Consider the following 20,397-nt stretch of genomic DNA (forward strand, 5'->3'; position numbering starts at 1 on the left):
AAAAGTTTGTATCTTTGTTACAGAACACTAATGGTGTGTGGTTTGATTGGTGAAGGGGACCAATAAAATTACAAAAAAAAAATCTGCAAGTATGTGTTATTCTTTCAATTGTTTCTAGAAGCTTCATAAATAAACAATGTCATTCACAGGGGGGGGGGCAGGCAGGTGGATGGGGGAGGGACGAGTTCACACTCCCTATTAAAAGGAAAGTAATCGTTGGGCGGGGGGGGGGCTACTTAGTTTAATGTGTAAGTCATATGTGCTGTGGTTGAAACTCCCATTTTCAGCAGAAATTTCCGTCCAAGAGCATCACCAATTTAGTAAGCCATGGAAATTCAAATTTTTTTTCCATTCCAAAGACCCTCAAATTTCCCGGTCAAATTTGTGGCTTTCGTTTCAGTGCGCACCATCATGAACTACTCAGCCAGTCAGAGCAACGAGCTCGATCGGTGCAGACCCTTTTCCGGGCTGCCGAATCTAGCCGCTACGATAATGATATCTGGGGACCACTTTGATGTGGTCACTTCCAGAGTAATAGCATTTTTAGCAATCGTTATCCGCCAGCCCTTCTGGAGACCCCTATTTTAAGACCAAGATTTAGTTCCAGAGCCCTGAGCCTATTTTTTACTCTGGAGTAGCACATAGGTATCATGTTATAATTTGGGTAGTGCCCCCCCCCCCCCGGGTTGTTGATATGCTTGAACTGTATTTCGTAACCTTAATATATGTATATGCATTTTTTGAAATGTTGATAAATTTCTGATGCCCTTTTCATAAAGTTACAACAATGGTAACTTTTTTTCATTATTGTAATTATTATAGAAACCTTGATTTTGATTGGCTGCTGAGCCCTGTTACTGTGGTAGTTGCCATAATTGCAAATATTAGCATGGTTGTATAAAATGTTTATGTAACTGGCCCCACCATGTCTTCAATCTTCCTTTCAGAATGACACAATCCTCAACAGGCAATCAAAGCCTAAGATTTCATTAGATGGTAAAATCACTATACTAGACCAGTTCGTAGTTATGAACAATTTTGGTCAAAGGACCTTTCATTTCTTTCATTATGATAGGCAGATTTCAAAGCAAGATATTACGTAAGCTTGCTTTACATAGCAGGATGAAGAAATTGAATAGACCAGGTGACTAGAATAGCACACCAATGAACACTTAATGAAGGTATTTGTTGCATTCCTACTTTGAATGCATATCTTAGCATGTTGCAAATGTACTTGACAAACTGTGAAATACCAGTCGTTCGTGCACATTATTGATTTTTTGTGGATGTAAATGAAAACATGAATAATCAAGACATTAAAGTTGGTGCTTATCTCATTAGATTTTAAACCACCATGTCACTTTAGTACAAATGACCTTTCTCTGATCATGCGTAGAATCTTTTGATCATGCGCAGAAAGGAACTACGAACTGGCTTATTACTTTTCTGCAACAGGGCCTTGAGCATTTTATTACTCATTCGACTTTTTACCTTTTCTTCTACTTTTTCTTCTACATCATCTTCTCTTCCATCCATTCTCTCTATCGCTCGCCTTTATTCATCTGTGTCTCTCTTCCTCTGCTCCTGTGTTTTCTCTATGTTTAACTCTTCCTCTCTCTTCTTCTTGTTTAATTCTTCCTCTCTCTTCTTGTTTAATTCTTCCTCTTTCTTCTTCTTGAGTACCCTTCCTCTCTCTCTTCTTGTTTAACCCTCTCTCTCTCTTCTTTCTTCTTTCCCCTCTCTCTGCTTTCTTCTTCTTTCTCGGCCCTCTCTTCTCTTTGTTTTCTTCTTGTTCTTCATAACATTTGTCTCCCTTATAGGCAGAGGCGTACCTAGGATTTTCCACAGGGGGGCAAAACATCAACAAAAAAAATTTGACAAGCACAAAAAAAAGGTCTTCAATCACAAAAAGTATTTCGTACCAGAAAAAAGATTGACAAGCAAAAAAAAAGAAGTCTTCAAGCTCGTCGGGGGGGGGGGGGGCAAAAAAAGTCTTTCAAGCTTGTCAGGGGGGCAGGGATACGTCCTTTGCATGGGTTGTGGGTCGTCAGGGTCAGACTGCCCCCCCCCCCCCGTAGGTACGCTAGTGCTTAGTATAGGACTCCTCCCTTCCTCCTTTTCCATGTTGTTCTCCTTTATTTGTTCCTCTTTCTCTCCCTCATTCTTCCCTTTCTTCATTTTTTTTTTACTTTTCCCTTTTCTTTGAACTTTCAGTTTATGCGTCATAATCATTAATGTGACAAAAATACCAGGCCTAGCTTGCTTACAATTACACTGACACCCTGTGAAACAAAGCGTTATGATTTAATTATAACACTTTCTTCTGTGTGCACGGTTCCTTATTTCATTAATTTCCTGAATTAAAAGCTACACTCCTTCAATGTCCTTATGTTCCTCCACTTCCAATTCTCTCATAATTACTCCAGTTTCCATAACGGGGGGGGGGGGGGGAATCATTTGTCCATTCATCCTATAATTATAAACTCCTTCAAACAAAACACCCAACAAGGCATAATCATTTCAATTCCTCTTATATTTCCCTCATGTAGGCCTATTATAAACAGGGTGAATTTGGCGCAGAATAAGTTAAAAAATCAAAGTATTATTATCATCATTATGATTATTGTTTTTGTACTTATAATATTATGTGCATGTGGCGAAAAACACAAAGAGAAAAAGGAAGTGTATGAAAAAAAAAACCCCGGCTAGCAGCTAGCTTCACCACCCATCTGTGGCACCACCCCTCGCCCCTCCGGCCCGCGGCCGCCCCCCCGGCCGCGCGCGCCACACAGTAGTGACCAGCTGGCGAGATGGATGTGACTTCGGTAGAAGCCTTTTCTGGAGCTCTGAAGGTATTTTTGTAGCCTTTTAGGCCTTGATCTGATGTGAAAATTTGAGAGGATGTTGAAATGCTTTTGATGATTTGTCTTTTGAAAAAAAAAAATCAGCTTTCCAATGATGATCGAACACAATCGTATGTAAATAATGTATGCGCTACGTGTTGTTCAGCTCAATCGAGTAACCAGTCCCACCCATAGCAAATGGTGTGTTTCCACAGAAATAAAACAGATTTCCCGAAACTGATTCCCAGATTTCCTGAAATTCATAGGTATGTCTTGGAATTTTTAAGTTTGATTTTTAAGAAAAATTGGACAATAATACAGTGAGCCTTAATTTGGTCCAAGTAGACGCTCTAACTTTACTTGTTGGATCTCGATCTATTCTAGATTCTAGGCCTAACGGCTAACCTTTTTGTTCACACTTTAAAAAGTGACCATGGCATGGGAACAAAATTATGAAAATTTCAAAATGCGAGTGCGGAGAATTTTGAGCTACATATGTGGCAAACAATTCTGTAAATATAACATAAATATTAAATGAAAGTTGCTGTTAAAAGTTGCTACATAATATATGTAGACAGGAATAACAGTCGTTTCTGGGGATTTAGATCTACCAAAAAAATTCTGACACTTTACTATCCCCATTCACCGATGGTAGTGTGTTAGTGTGAGCCTGCATGTGTAATCATTTCTCTCGATTCAGCGACCTTGTTTTGTCTAGATTTTAATTTTTAAAAAAATTCTGAATGATATATCTTAAACGACGACCAACTATTTTCGTTAATCTTTCTTTTGATAATTTATATTGCAAGAAAATATCAAAAATATATGTTACCGATGATTTATTCCTTGTTTTTTAAATGTCTGCCAGAGAGGAAAAAATGGCAGCTAATATCTTCAGCCTGGAGCATCCCTTTAAGCCTTATACTATTGTAGTGTGTATCTGTGTGCCATTAAAAAAAAATCAATTGGGAAACTACCCGTAAATCTCATTCTAGATCTTTTTTTTGAGGGCTTTTATCAAATGATAGATGAAAATTAAAATGTAATTTTTAAGTATAACAATTCATAATTTACATAAAATTTTTGCTTTTGAATTAAAAGACAATTATTGCATATGCTTGCTATTATTTCTGTTCTGTCAACTTCTGTACATGTAGGTCTGTGTCACTTTCTCAGTGAATGAAGTCAAATTTTTACAGATACATGTATAGCCTTGGTTTAGTGAAAGTGTAGTACGGGGTTTTAACAATTTCACATTCCTTGTACTCTTCAACAGTGGCAGCCCAGCAGACAAGTTATCATGTTGAGAACTTACTGGCAAACTCCCAGTTTTAAAGGATTCAAAGCCTTGTTGCATTTTTGGTAACATTCCATGCAAATTAATTAAGGCACATTAATATACAAATGCAATTAATATCACAAAGTATAACTGAATATTAAAATGTACAAACAAAAGATATATATTGACTATTCAAACTATATGCAAGTTATTATCTAAGCTTGAGTGCATCAACTTAAAATTATAACCAATCAGAAGGAGAGAGGTGGAAGGAGAGGGAGAGTAAGAGAGAAGTGAAGAAAGCTGTATAAAGGATGGTTGAGTGATTTAATACAAAAGAACCTTGTTTGAGGAGAATACAGCAGTTAATGTACATGTATAAGAGAGAACTGTACATAAAGAATAGGAAGTTAGGATGAAAAAGGGTGAATATAAATGAGGGATGTTCTATTAGAATAAAAGGATTATTCCTGAATAAGAGTGGAAAGAAATGTAAGTACAAAATCAGTCTCTACACAAGTATTTTTCCATTATTATTTGTTCTACAATTATTTTTACTATTTATTTTTTGGACAATAAATGCAACCTTATTTACACTTAAGGCTTTTATTTCAAATTCTTTTATAGCAAATACAGAGTTTCAACTTTGCCAAGACGTTAGTTTTGATTGGTTCGTCATGTGATGGAGAAAAAGAGAAAATTTTGAGCTGTTCTCAGCTCGGAGAAGGGAGAGATCTGTCTGAAGAAGCCATCATCATCAACTCATACCTTCCAGCAGGTGAGTAGTAAATTTATCATTCAATCCTTCTTACATTTGTCAATATATCCATGTAATTTCTGAAAACTCGTCAGATGTCAGCACAACATTTTTATGAGAATGTAGAGAAAGTTCCAAGCCTGAAAAAAATATGGTGTTGTTAGAATTCTTTGAATTATTTTTACCCATCATTCGATACTTTGGCATCAATTTAATTATCAGAGAATTTTTATTCATGATTTATGTTCTTTTGTCTTTCAAGTGTAATGCAGAAATAATTTGTCTTTTTTTTTCTTTATCAGGAGTAAATGTTTGTGGTTTGTTTCTTCCACAATCTTCTGGAACTCCTCTTTCAAGCTATGTTACAGAAATGATCTCAGGAGAAATTGCCAAGGTGAGGCATTGGAATTTTCATTTTTGACAGAAAGAGTAGAAAGTGCAGAAAGAGATTCCCTTTTAAGATAAATGAAAGAAGTTGCAGGAAATACAGGTTTCATGAGAAAGTCTGTAAAAACCAAAGTTAACACATCATTTTAGATCTACAGTGGTGCTAAAAAGTTTGTGAACTCCACCTGAAAATAAGCATTTAAAAGTGTTCAAGGTTTGCTGTGTTTTAGTTATTTAATTGTCAAGTCAGGTGATAAAAGTTTGTTGCGCTTGGCTTATTAGACGTTGTGCTGTTTACATTCAATACTCAGCATGAATGAATGCATTATCTGGTGGGGTTCACTAACAAGCCAATTGTAGATCTAGTCATGTTACCTAAACTGAACTTTAAGACAAAAATAATGAATAGAATATAATAATGAAGGGAACATATCTAAAGGTAATCAAGCCTCATCCACAGTCAGATAATTATAAACAAAGTCATAGGTATTATTTTGATGTCAGGTAAATTCTAAGAATACAGGGATAGAACGTTGGAAAGTGGTAGAAAATCAAGTTGTGTTTGATTCTAAGAGTTGCTTTTGATTGCAATTATTTTTGCAACATAGCCTGGAATCAATGCCTAATAAATAAAGCCTGGTTTCTTTGCATTGTTTAACTTGTTCCTCAGATAGCTGGCTCCAAATTGTATATTCTTTTCACATGGTATTGTTTTTTAGTGAACATAACATGGGGTCTATGTGAATCAGTGACCCATTGAAGGCTTTTATTATCTGACCGCTATGAAAAGAAATTATTAAAAACATGTTATTAGATTCTATAGGAAGTGGATTGTAATTTTCTGAACCCAGAATTGTGAAAAGAACTGTTTTTTTTTTTTTTTACTTACCTGTCTACTAATAAAATCATTGCAGACATGTTATCATCAGCGTACGTTATGCAGTGTAAATCATTAAAAACATGTTATCAGATTCTAAGGGAAATCATAAATGGGTTGTAATATTTTTAACCCAGGATTGTGAAAAGAACCTTTTGTTCTTGTTTTTTTTTTTTTTTGGGGGGGGTAGTCAAATTAGTCAAAGCAGACATGCACTCGATCGATAGTACATGTCAGATATTTTTGCCAAGTTTATCCCAACCATCTTTTTACTGTTCAGCCCTGCACAGCCAAGGCAAGCATGCAATCACAGGGGACCATTCCATACAAATTTACGTTATAGAAAGATATCTATCAAGAAAATAAAATGGTGGTGATTTTTACCTGATTGCTCAGAAAGCATGAAGCCTTGAAATCTAAAACCCATTTCTCCCATTGCTATTTCAATCTCTCCTTTTTGATACCCCCAGAAACTCTTCCCATCTGGCAGAGTGGTGCTTTTGTTCACAAACGAAGAGGAAGAGAAATTAGAGGAGAAGGCAGTTTTGTACGAGCTTGAGAGTGGTCAGCGTACGTCATGTGATCTGAGAGTCGTATCAGATTGTACAAGCTGGGAGCAGAGTGTCTTGATTTTCAGAATTAGATCGGAACTCAGCATGAAATGCTCATACAAGAATAAGTCTGGTGAGTGTGACTCCCTGAAGATCATCTGTTGAGCTAGGAATTTGATAGAAATTACCGATGTTTCAGAGACTCTATACTTTGAACCACAAGGTTCGGGTTTGAATCCCACCGTAGCACTTATGTCCTTTTTTTTGCAAGGCGTTTCTCTACATTTGCCACTGTCTACCCAGGTGTAATAAATGGGTACCTGGTAGGAAGGAATTCCTTGAATGCTTGAGCGTCCGATCATGGTAGTGGTGCTAACGCCTGGGTAATAGTATGCAGCGCTTAGAAACATTTGTATTATTAAAGCGCTATACAAATGTTGCGTAATATTGTTATAAAGCACACAAGAATTAATTAGGGTTTGCAAACACCAATTTTTGTGTGCATTATCTATCATAACAATCTTTCCCAATTGATCGAAGATAGTTTCTTTCACGATCAACCCTATGGTTATCTTCAGATTTCTCCTATTTCTTTTGCCAGAGTTACCCAATGTATTTCTTCTTCAGTATAACTTTCTCAAGAACCAGCTTCAGTCTCCATCAGCCCTCTACCACATCCAGCAGACAAGTATTCTAATCGGTGGTCTACCCAACTCATCATCATCATCCTCATCTTCCAATGTCATGGGACCGTTATCTCCTAGCAACCGTATCCAAGACGTTCTACAGCATCTTCAGGATGATGAAGAAGATGATGGGTTTGGAGTGGCTGGTGGAAAGAAGAAGAAGAAAAAAACTAAACTAGATGGTCAGGTATAGTAACGAAATGTGAATGATATATATTCATTTTGTGCAAAGTTTAATACATGAAGATCAGTTTATATTGTTTGTGTGAATAAAACCAGTGGAGCGTTGTGGCCCAGTGGATTGGTCTCCGGACTATGAAACAGAAGATCGTGGGTTCGAATCCCAGCCATGGCGTAATTTCCTTCAGAAAGAAATTTATCCACATTGTGCTGCACTTGACCCAGTTGAGGTTTCAACTTCAGTATATCAATAGACAAATGATTTCACATCCACTCCTAAAAAACGGAAAAAGAAAATAGTCATCATGAACCATTAAAAAAAATGAAATTTATGCATTTGACACAACATAACATATGGGGCAGCTGCTTGTATATGATATATGTCACAAATACAAAATCTAAAATTCTAATTACTTAATCTTTGTTGGATATTTCTCAAACCTTCACCAATATTTTTTAAATCTTTTTTTGCTATTTTTGCAACAAACTTTTGGTCAGGGTGAACTTCCCTTTAATGAGCAGATTCCTTGTATAAAGCAGGACATATTCTTAGTTTGTTTATTTGAATCTGTTCTTAAAATATTCAAAGTATAACTATTGTACTATACTTATTCGTTTGAAATATGTTAAGATTTGTTTAAATTATGTGTGTGTGAACAGGTTCTTGATGTGAAGATTCTTTTCAAGACAGGCTCTGCACAAACAAAAGAAGAAGACGCACACATCCCTGTTGTTTTCTACAATGATTGTAAGTACCACATCTCTTATAATAAATCTCTTTTTCTCCTGTTTATGACAATACAAAGAAATTTTTCTCCCAAGCTGTCTTTATAAATTGTTTCAAAAATTTGCTCATAAATGTGGAGCATTGTGGCCCAGTGGATTAGTCTTCGGACTTAGAAACAGAGGGTCGTGGGTTTGAATCCCAGCAATGGCATTATTTCCTTAACAAGAAATTGATCCACAATGTGCTGCACTCAACCCAGGTAAGGTAAATGGGTACCGGTAGGAAGTAATTCCTCAAAAAGCTGTGTGCGCTGTGAACACCCAGCTTAGCCGGGTAATATAGGAGCGCCTTGAGCACCTAACAAGGTGGATATGTGCGCAATATAAATACCATATATTTTTATTATTATAATAAATTGTTTCAAAATTTTGCTCTTGATTTTAATGATCAAAACATTATGAAATATGTGTGAGATATATGTTCCCCCTGTAGTATGTGTATGATAAAAAAAAAACATTTCATCTGTTATTGCATCTATCACCACATGGAATATGGTGCTCCCCAGGGAGTGGAGAAAGGGTATACATTTGGTGTAGGCATGCCAGGATCTGATTACCGGGGTAATAATAAAGGCGATGTAAAGCGCCTAGAAACAGAATGTATTAAGTGCTATATTAATGTAACTGTTGGTACCGTATTGTGCTGCACTCAACCCAGGTATTATAAAGGTAAATGGGTACTACTGGCAGGAAGATATTTATTTAAGGACAAGTCCACCCCAGGAAAATGTTGATTTGAATAAAAGAGAAAAATCCAACAAGCATAACACTGAAAATTTCCTCAAAATCGGATGTAAAATAAAAAAGTTTGACATTTTAAAGTTTCACTTAATTTCACAACATAGTTATATGCTGTCCTGGTCGGTATGCATATGAGGAGACTGATGACATCATCCAATACTATTTCTTTTATATGGAAAATGACATATTCTAATTTTCTCCTCATTGTCGAGTGAAACAACAATTGATTCCTCCCTGAACAAGTGGAATTGGCATTGTTTAATTCTATATGGTTCAGTCAAGTTGGTCCCATTGTCAAATTTAGAAAAAAATTAAATATTGTATAATTCAAAACATAAAAAACAAAAGAAATAGTGAGTGATGGACATCATCGACTGACTCATTTGTATGTCACTGTGTTGTGAATATCTCTGTTTTGTAAAAAAATAAGTGAAACATTTTAGAATGCCATAACTTTCTTGTTTTACATCCGATTTTGATGAAATTTTCAGCGTTATACTAGTTTGATTTTTCTCTATTTATTAAAATCAACATCTCCCTGGGGTGCACTTGACCTTTAAAGAGCTGTGAGCACCAGAAATGGTAGACTAGCTAAGCTGGAATAAAATAGGAGCACCTTGAGCATCTAACAAGGTAGATACGTGCGCTATACAAAATCCTATATTATTACCTATTATTTCAATATCTGAGCGAGTTTGAGGTTTTTACATTGACTTTCACCCTCTTATCATGTTTCTTGTTAGACCCCGCTGAGATGCACCATCTTGCTATGAACCTGCCTCTAGATGTGGTTGTCATGGCACCCGCATCATCACCTCTCTCCCACCTATCCTCTCTCTTCATTGAAGGAGTCTGCAGGCAACTACGCGCTATGGAGATATGCATAGCAAGACATTTTGAAGTGAGTAATGTAGTCCTATGGATGTGTTTTGGGATACTTGGGTACAGTTGCAAATCTGGGGCCCGTTTCATAAAACTTGTTATAATATCAAATTTACAATAACAGATAAAACCTACGGAAATCGCTCAATCTGATTGGTTGATAGTGAATTTGTTATAGAAATGTTGCATTTGTTAGTATAACAAGTCCTTATAAAACAGGACCGAAGCATAGTTCTTCCAAATCAAGGGTAATGGAGCATTGCAATTGAATACAAATGAAGACTTTCACTTCATTATTATGACATCCATGTGAGTTTCTTGGGCTTTATTTCATATTTACATATTTAGTCAATATTTTTTATTATTTCTGAATATTAATTTTGTATGAATTCATACAGAAATAATAAGGGTTTTCAAAGCATGAATTTGTTAGCTACTAGTAGATGATATTACATAGGCTATGTAGATTCGAATCAGTGATAGGTCAATACGCCATCACGTGACCATAGCTGCGAGGATCGCATTTGTTATATTCTAGGTTTTGACGTCACCTCAGGGAATATACCGCGTAGTATTTTCAATTGCGGCGTTATATCCACTAAGGTGACGTCACTCGCTGCATACAAGTTGCGCAGCAAGGTAGTTGATGTACGCGCTAGTGTTAACGCGTTGATTGCATGAAGAACGCGCTTAAAAAAAACTATTATGACGTAGATGGATCAGAGCTGTAGCAAGAATTTCGGGTTTGAGCCAGATGATGAATGCAATTTCTGATGGCGAATCCACATATACTATATAATATAACAGATATTGCCTGGTCTATCGTTTTAATAAATAACATTTCAACTCCCCTCCGAAGCTATATTTTTCCCTCGGGATAATATTTTCCCTTGGGAAAAATATAACTCCGTCGGGGAGAGGAAATGTTATATTCAAACTCTAGGTAGGCAATATCTGTATAATATATTCCCATTTTCTACAAGCTCTAGAATTCATGTTGAGTGAAGGAACAGCTATTCCACAACAAATTCACATTCATTGTTGAATAGACAAATGCAATATATTTGTGAAATTCATATAGATACGATGGTGGATATTATCTGTATAAGAAAAAAAATATTGTTTGTTCTTTGTATGCATTTGAATAACCCATATTTTAAGAATAAAGTATATTTCTTCACAAAATGAAAGCCGAATCTCCTAATTTTTTATGCATTATAGAAACATGATATATGCAAACCTGAAGCGCACCATTTCAAACCGATGGGACTACACCATTTATTGACTGTTGTATATCCTTCTGGAGTCAGTGATCAAGATTTAGGTAAGATCATTGGAGTAATTACATGACGTCATACTATTCAAGTGGGGATGGGGGGATGAAACAGTGGTTCATTTCCCCCGCACAATATGTTCACAGCTTGAATTTATGCCAGTGGGTGAGATGTTAATAGACAAAGCAAAAATGAGGCCAATTTGATAAACAACACATGAGATTTGATGTCAGGAATTATTTGTTTAGCCAAAGGGTCATCCAAGACTGGAACATTTTCCCTTGTGTCAGCAGTACATGTACCATTACTCAAATGGAAAGTTCACCCTGGCAAAAAGTTTATTGTAAAAATAGAAGAAAAAATAATCGAAAATATTGGGGAAGGTGTGAGCAAAATACATAAGATTTGAAAAGTTATTAAAATTTGTTCTTTTGATTTTGTGTGAAGTCATGTGAGAGCAGCTTCCCTCATATGGTAAATATGTCATTTTCTCAAAAAAACTGATTTTTTTTTACCTAAAAGTGTATCTTCTTGAAGTATATATATTGCTTTTGTTTTCCATTTAGAATCGACAAGGCAATCGCTTCATCAGCAATTCATCCTTCCTCAGGATAGACCACTCCTTAGAAGATTGAATTCATACTTGTTTCCCGAGGAGAAGATGAAACATGTCTATCTCATGAACACACATATTGGTCTACTGCCCTCTGGAGGTAAGTCATGATTGGTGGCTGAATTCTGTAGAGGATCTCACAGTGATTTTACAGAAACTTTGAATTTCTCTTTGGTAGTGTGACTGCTTGGTCATCATCTGAAGTTAGGAAGTCTTGATTAACAACATGTGGTCTGTATATCAAAGTGGAGGAAGGTATGTTATGCAGGACCCCCTGGAAGATGGGGAGGGGGGGTCACAAAGAGTTAAGTATTACTTGAGAGTCATGCGGAAACGCCAACACTCATCTGTAATTTAACACATAATCTGGCTGACCCTTGATGTTACCATCTGAGAGACATGACTCAGGGGCTTTAACCTCTGACCATCCGAGAGACATGACTCAGGGCTTGAACCTCCGACCATCTGAGAGACATGACTCGAGGGCTTGAACCTCCGACCATCTGAGAGACATGACTCGGGGCTTGAACCTCCGACCCTTTGAAACTTTAGTATTGTCCATATGCAATTTGATTCCAGTCGCGACATAAACAGTCAGGGTGCATTGGTTCTGAAAATTATAGTGTATTCTTGAGATTTATTGTAGATATGAATGTAAGAAATATTGTCCTCTACTATTGAAACCTCATATTCGCAGTAGAAAGAATTGATGATAGAAACGTGTTCACGGGAAATTGACACTCACTTGTTGCTTTTCATTCACCCAGAGTAGAATGGAATTAATGACCAATAAACATTATGTTTGAATGCCACAGGAAATTCCACCCATTGGTTTTAATATAAAGTCCTTGCCTCATTTTCCCTGGTCTGCTATTTGCCCGAGGCTGAGCTCGTTTGGCAAAAAATTTCCTAAGGTGCTACACTAGAATTTGCTGTTCTTCAAAGAAGTATCTATTTCAGTCTTTTGAGTGCTTTATACAAAGTATGGGGTTAGCAGTTAAAGGTGAACCCAACCCAACTAAAAAGTTGTTTGTAGAGGGAAAAGAAAACTCAGATAGATAGTGAAAGTGTGAACTGTATCGGACAAACAATAAGAAAGAAATGCAAATTTTTAAGTTGCAGAAATTGGTAATCACTATACCAATTGATACTTCAAATTAGCCGCACTGATGATGTCATAGTGATGTACATGTAAGGCAAGGAATTCTCTTTATTTACTCCAACATATAAAATGGTTGAAATGTCATTTTTTCGGGGTTTACTTCAAATTATAATTTTTCTTCATGAGGACAGTAAAAAACAAGGTACCTTTGTTATAAATGATTACTGCCTCAGGAGGAAATATACTTCAAAGGAGAAAACCCGCAAATCCCTAAAGTACATGGCCTATGGAAAAGTTGTCCTTGCCCCTTGTCATAATTTACTTAACCCAGTTCCCAATTTGAAATCTACATAGCCTAAGGGATCTAAATTTTATAACAACCATATTTTTCTTTTATATCCCTTGTCTGATTTCTTTTAAACTTTCACTGTTCTGTTTTTCTTATTTTCACCCCCTCTCACACATTTTATGACCAAGGTTTGATTCCCCTTTGATGATCCAATCTCCATAAAAGCTAAAACCCTCATGACTTCAATTTTTTCTTCTCCTTCTTTTATATGATCTCTGTGACAGTATCAGGAGGGAAGCAATCTCTCGTGCAAGGCAATTATACCTATCATCATTATATGCAAGATAGGTTTAATGATGATCAATGGGGATGTGCATACAGGTCATTACAAACACTCTGCTCGTGGTTCAAGTTACAGGTAATCACTTGGGTGTATTATCTAATCTTTTGTATAAGTGTAATTCAGAGAAAGTGTGAAAATGACTGAACAGGGAATCATTTTCCTGGTATTGCATCGCAATTTGCTCCACATTTTGAAAGACTGCTATGCATAAAGCCTTTTGTGTAGCATATTCTTTTTTTGCATAGGACTGCACATTCCAAAGTTGACAGCTTTTCTCTTATGACCAAAAATGCTATTCAACTTTGTAAAGCAAAATTATTCCCTGCTGAATGAAAATGGGAAGGAGTGAGAAGGAGAAGGAGAATAAGGGGGAAAAAGAACAAGGAGGAAGAGGTGGAGGAGGAGAAGAAAGACATCAAAGGAAAAAGGAGGAGGAAGAGAGGTAGGGTTGAAAAAGAAGAAATGAGAAGTATTAAAGATGAAGGACAGAAAGATTGAAGGATGGAGATTGGTAGGAAGGGACACAAGTTTATGAAAAGGTATTTTAAAAAATGGATTGTAAAACATTGTAGTTTAAAAGTTATTTATATCATCATTCTTGCAGAAATGAGGAAAAAGTTTTAAAATACACATGTGCTTGTATCTCATTTATAGGGATATGTGGATTGCTCCATCCCAAGTCATAAGGAGATTCAGCAAGCACTAGTTGATGTTGGTGACAAGCAAGCCAAGTTTGTTGGATCAAGGCAATGGATTGGATCAATAGAAGTCAGCACAGTCTTGAATCAACTCCTAGGGGTAAGATTCTCATTATTACTGCAGTAATTCAATATATTCAAGAATTCGATTATTCAAATGAACATTTATTTTCTTCCATTTCATTACATTTCGATTGACATGCCCTTCCATTAATTCAAAACAGACAATTCAGGGTATCTCCTTTAGCCCAAGAAAGGGGCATCGCAGGAGCGTTTCATGAAAGGACTTATCAGAAGTTTTTTTCGGACACATCCCGTTTTGTCCGTCAACTACTGTAGTAACAGTGCTTCCCAGCCAATCAAAATCAAGGAAAGTTTTCAGATCCGAGAAGTTGTCAGACAAAAGTGTTGATGAAACACTCCCAAGTTGTTTGTCAAGTCATGCATAATTTTTGAATAGCTAGTATGAAATGGCCTCTGGTATCTCTTTATTGTAGTGTTGTGGCTTTATTTTTTGGAGCTAAAGAAGGGTTCATGTTTACCTAAAGCTGGTCTTAATAAAAGAAGAAAACAGATGAAATATAAAAATGGAGATTTGGCAATGAAAATTATAGAGAGTTATGGATTTTTAAGACTTTATTTTTGTGATGTCACTTACATGCAGCTCTCCCATGCATCCCATGAATCACATAATTCAAATTCCATAAACTACAGCCATTTTAAAAGTAAATTTAGAATAATTTTAATGATGCATTCAATAGATCATCAGACACATCAAGTGATATTCTTCAGTGATGATATACAGGTCCTTTCTCTTTAAAACTTATGTTGAATGTAACAGATCACATCTAAGATAATGTTTGTTCCAAACGGTGAGGAGATGGCTATGAAAGGAAGGGAATTAGCAGCTCACTTCCAGACTCAAGGCACTCCAGTAATGATAGGTATGATAAACTCTAATTGAAATATAATCAAACATGCAATTCAACTAAAATCCCCAGTTTTCCACAATATGGAAAACAGAAAATTCCAAGAAAAATGTGGAATTCAGGAAGAACAAAGAATTGATTTATAGAATTTCACCTAGAAATGCAATTTTTCAGGTTCCCTCTTGATAAATAAAAGGCAGAAAAATTTGGTTACAGTCATAAATATCACAGCAAATAAGCAATACAGTACATCAGAGGTATTTCTGCTGACCAAACTTATTTATAGTGTTAGTATGTGTTTGCCAATATTTATATGTGTTCTTCAGTGCCTGGAAAATCAAAATTTGTATTTATCAGGGATTTTCACTATTTACCAAAATTTTGCTTTATCGTTTACTTTATGCATGTCATCGGAGAACACAAAATGGGGACCTTAGATTCAACAATGATTTTTTTTTCTTCTTTCTGTTAGTAAAAATACAACAGGATATTAAATGCCACCTACCTGGCATGAAACATTTCTATTAATCACCCTTTAAACATTGTTGTCATTACAATAATTATCATAATGATAGTAATAGTAATGATGATTATTATTAAAATCACTATCATTATTATTGTTATTATCAATTAAATAAGAAGTTTATGGTTCATCATGTACATAGTCCTGGGAAGGACTGAGTTAAAAGTGAATAGAGGTGGAATTGCAATGGAGAGGCGAGAATGTGGAAGTTAGGAGGTAGAGTATCTTCTGAAATTGAATGTAGTCCTAAAACGGACTGTAAACCAGAAGGAGTGGAAAGCTATTCCGCGATTGTTCATCCAACCATGCAAATCTTCAAACATCTATTATTAGTATGTTGTTCATTTTAATACTTCAATCTCAATGTCCTTCAGGAGGTGGAGTTCTTGCCCACACTATTTTAGGAGTGGATTTCAGCGAGAAGACCGGAGATCTCAAGTTTCTCATTTTAGATCCTCATTATACGGGTGGTGAGGATATCAAGACCATACAAGACAAGGTATAAACCATTATTCTTAACTCTGGTTTAAAGGGGAATCCAACCCGAATAAAAACTTGTTTTTATAAGAAAAAGAAAAATCAGACAAGTTGATAGGTGAAAGTTTGAACAATATTGGACAAATAACAAGAAAGTTATGAATTTTTAAAAGTTGTAAATATTGGTAATCACTATACCCATGGAGGCTTCAAATTGGCCGCTCATGTGATGTCATAGTGATGTAAGGCAAGGACTACTCTTCCATGTACTCCAATACATATTCTGGCTAAAATGTCATTTTCCCCAAAAGTTTTATTTTGAATTATATTTTTCTCTCATGAGGACATTAAACAACTACTACCTGGGTTATATTTAGATTACTACCCCAGGGGAATGGGTACTTACAGGAGAAAACCACAAATTCCTGATAATAATGTACATGGCCTATGGGAAAGTTGTCCTTGCCCCTTGTCATAATATACTTACCCAGTTGCCAATTTGAAATCTACATGGTATTAGTGATCTCAATTTTAAAGCAGCTATAACTTTCTTATTGCTTGTCCGATTTCTTTCAAACTTTCACCATTCTGTTAAATTCATTTTTCTCCTTCCCGACACAACATTCTATGGCCAAGGCTGGATTCCCCTTTAATCCTCTGAACCCTGAATTAATTTGGACGGTCGTGACCCTCACCCTGCATTATTTAGAGATATAAAGATTATCGGCAAAATGAAGGAATACATGACATTTGAAATAAATCATCTCCTATTCTCATGATTCGAGCCCAGACATGTTAGCGGCACCTTACTCCGCTGGTACCGGGCTTGATCCAGCTGATGTTGTTTACCTTCCCTTACTTATGATTATCATAAATTTTGTCTCAAAATCGCTGCTTTGATGGAAGTAAAATTCAAAAATAGCTTTCGCATAGTCTGTATCAACTCGCCGTGTATTATCTCACGAGCCTCCTTGGTAGGGTAGTCTAATTTGGTCATTTTTTTTTTTGCTAAAACCTCAGAAATGAAACCTAAACTGAAGTTATGGACTGAATATCTCTGAAATTATGTCATTTTTAAAGGTCACCTGATATGTTAGACCCTTGCTTTTTTAATCACATGAGTTCGGGTTGAAAGGGTTAAAGTGGAAGTTCACCAGACGAAAAGTTAGTTGTAAAAAAATAGAAGAAAAAGGTTTGACCAAAATCCATCAAATATGAAGAAAGTTATTAGAATTTGAAGTTTTTTGATATGTGACGTCATGTACGAGCAGCTGTGCCATATATGTTTTGTGATATAAAGTGCAGAAATTTCAAAAGTTTCATGGTTCGTGATGACTAATTTGTCTTTTTTTTCAGGAGTGAGTGTGAAATAATTTGTCTATTGATATACTGAAGGTACAATAAAAACCATTTTACATTTTCTAAGAAAATGACATTTCATTGATTTTTTTAACAATGGCATATGATGTCACAAATAAAAAATGAAATTCTAATAACTTTTTTTTCATTATTTTGATGGATTTCCCCCAAATCTTGATCAATATTTCCAATGATTTTTCCTACTCTTTGTCACTCAAAGTTCAAGGATATGATATTAGCTCCAAGTATAGATTTTTTGAATTCATTTTATTAAATTTAGAAAGTGTTTGATAATCTATGATTATGAAATAGTCAAGAAATAAAAAGCATGTGTTTATATTTTCATTTTTTCGTCAGGGATGGTGCGGTTGGAAAAGCATTGATTTCTGGGACAAGACAGAGTTCTACAACCTATGCTTACCACAGAGACCTATTGAACTATGAGAATATCTAATCTTATATAGTGATGATACAACATTCTACGACCTAGGCTTACCACAATGATCTATTAAACTATGATGTCATCTAATACAAGTGATGATACAACATTCTACGACCTAGGCTTACCACAATGATCTATTAAACTATGATTTCATCTTATACAAGTGATGATACAGCATAGTACAACCTAGGCTTACCACGATGATCTATTAAACTATGATGTCATCTTTAGTGATGATACAGCGTAGTACAACCTAGGCTTACCACGATGATCTACTATGATGTCATCTTATACAAGTGATGATACAGCATAGTACAACCTAGGCTTACCACGATGATCTACTATGATGTCATCTTATACAAGTGATGATACAGCGTAGTACAACCTAGGCTTACCACGATGATCTACTATGATGTCATCTTATACAAGTGATGATACAGCGTTTTACAACCTAGGCTTACCACAATGATCTATTAAACTGTGATGTCATCTTATACAAGTGATGATACAGCGTTCTACAACCTAGGCTTACCACAATGATCTATTAAACTATGATGTCATCTTATACAAGTGATGATACAGCGTACTACAACCTAGGCTTACCACAATGATCTATTAAACTATGATGTCATCTTCTACAAGTGATGATGCTTCGTACTACAACCTAGCCTTTACCACAATTACTCATTGAACCAAACTATCTATACAAACTGAACTATATTATGTGCTTAGCTGTTGAACTAGGATATCCTCTCCCATTGACGAACTAGCCCAGTTTCTGTCCTAAGAAACTCTTCCTAAGAATCCCAGCCATGGATCAGTTTCTTTGGCAAGAAGCTCATCCATACTGTGCTGCACTCAACCCTGATGAGGTAAATGGGAGCCTGTCACAAATTTATTTGTTGAAATGAATGTTTCTGCACTGTAAAAGGCTGTGGGGTGAAAGCCAGGCTAATAATATCCAGGTCTTTTAGAAGTGCATAAGAAGTTTATATCATAATGTAATATGTGCTGTACAAGAACTGTGTTATATCTATTATCAACTTATGCAAGCTACAAGACAGCTAACTACAATTTTTGTTTAGTGTAATATTGAATTCCCACTTGGTGCAAAATTATTGTATTATCTGGGCAATACCATACAAATATACCAGGCTTTGAGTAAGTGTAGCAGGAATTATTCATCTGAGGTTGGACTGGCACTACTATTTTTGCCAGTACAACCAAGGATGAATAATTCCCTCTATACTTTTGAAATAAGGCCTGGTATATTTGTTTTATAATATATCCTACTTTGATAAGTTAGAGCAATAGATCTTGATAATCTTGTTCTTGTAATCTTAGTTCATCTTGTTTTGAAAATATTAACCACCGGCCACTGCCGCGCTGACTGACCTACTTTTCATGACGTGCTTAGCTACACGCTCATTGCGTAGAATGCATATTAGTGCTTGCGCTATCATAATTCGTGACGACAATGATGGAATAGTCGACTATTCCATCATTGACGTCACGGAATAGCACATTTTCTTCGGAGGGCGTTTCATTTTCGACATCATCGCACAATAGTGAGAATATGTTTGGTCACATGATGCTATTTAAACCAATCAGCATACAGGATTTGGTTTATGTAGGATATAAACCGAATTACAGATCAACCAAGTGATCAAATATTGATTGATTAAAACGAACAGTAGTAGACGAAGTGGATTTAGCCATGGTGGTGTCAAATGGTCTGAGAATTAGACCATTTGCTCTCTTTCAAAGACTTCTTTGATATGTGATTATGGAATCTCATCTCAAACATGTACAGCTTCTAAAAATGTAGATGTTCACCTGTGATAATTTGATTCTACAAGATGTACTTCAATATTATGGAAATTGAAGTGGAGATAGTTATGATTGAAACAATGAAATTTTTAGGTGAGTCTAATATCATTCTTGCTTTGCATGACATATTTCTATAATATTGACTGGCCTTGAGGGGAACATCAAATATGTCACCCACAACACAATCATATTGGCCCGAGTCTTTAGACGAGGGCAATATCGTTCTTTTAAGGGCGACATATTTGATGTTTCCCGAAAGGAGAGCCAGTCAATATTATTATTATTACAGTACCTAAGGCTGTACAATGTGTAATTCAAGCTACTTTTTGGATCAATTTATATGCCTGTTTGCTTATCACTACTTCTGATTTCAGGTTATTCACGACCTTAGCGAAGTAACCTTTAATCAGCAATTGTGACGTAATACCTTGCAGTCACGCATCATGCATGGTGCGCACATACAACGCGTTAAAATCTTGCACTTGGGTTATGTTTGTGTATGTACTGTCCGTGCTGCGCGTTATTTACAATGCGTTGGTTCATGAGCTG

The 20,397-nt window shown here is 35.9% G+C and overlaps 1 protein-coding gene across 1 annotated transcript; it reads left to right on the top strand.

The window, feature by feature from the left end:
• The first annotated feature begins 2,771 nt into the window (after positions 1-2,771).
• On the top strand, positions 2,772-19,118 carry LOC121410094 (ufm1-specific protease 2-like). The gene is made up of 14 exons (XM_041601966.1): positions 2,772-2,852; positions 4,750-4,900; positions 5,182-5,273; positions 6,614-6,827; positions 7,296-7,567; positions 8,221-8,308; positions 9,831-9,988; positions 11,191-11,293; positions 11,810-11,956; positions 13,532-13,665; positions 14,245-14,388; positions 15,130-15,232; positions 16,115-16,239; positions 17,934-19,118. The coding sequence occupies exons 1-14, from the start codon at positions 2,811-2,813 to the stop codon at positions 18,018-18,020; spliced, it is 1,860 nt and encodes a 619-aa protein (XP_041457900.1). The 5' UTR covers positions 2,772-2,810; the 3' UTR covers positions 18,021-19,118.
• The last annotated feature ends 1,279 nt before the right edge of the window (positions 19,119-20,397 follow it).

Source organism: Lytechinus variegatus, chromosome 1 (genome assembly GCF_018143015.1).
Source record: "Lytechinus variegatus isolate NC3 chromosome 1, Lvar_3.0, whole genome shotgun sequence".
Taxonomy (NCBI): domain Eukaryota; kingdom Metazoa; phylum Echinodermata; class Echinoidea; order Temnopleuroida; family Toxopneustidae; genus Lytechinus; species Lytechinus variegatus.

Bases quoted from the DNA above. Each gene is read 5' to 3' on its own strand.
- LOC121410094 (XM_041601966.1), top strand. From the start codon at position 2,811: ATGGATGTGACTTCGGTAGAAGCCTTTTCTGGAGCTCTGAAG. The intron at 4,901-5,181 runs GTGAGTAGTAAA...TTTCTTTATCAG, and splicing joins CAACTCATACCTTCCAGCAG to GAGTAAATGTTTGTGGTTTG. The intron at 9,989-11,190 runs GTGAGTAATGTA...TATGCATTATAG, and splicing joins GCATAGCAAGACATTTTGAA to AAACATGATATATGCAAACC.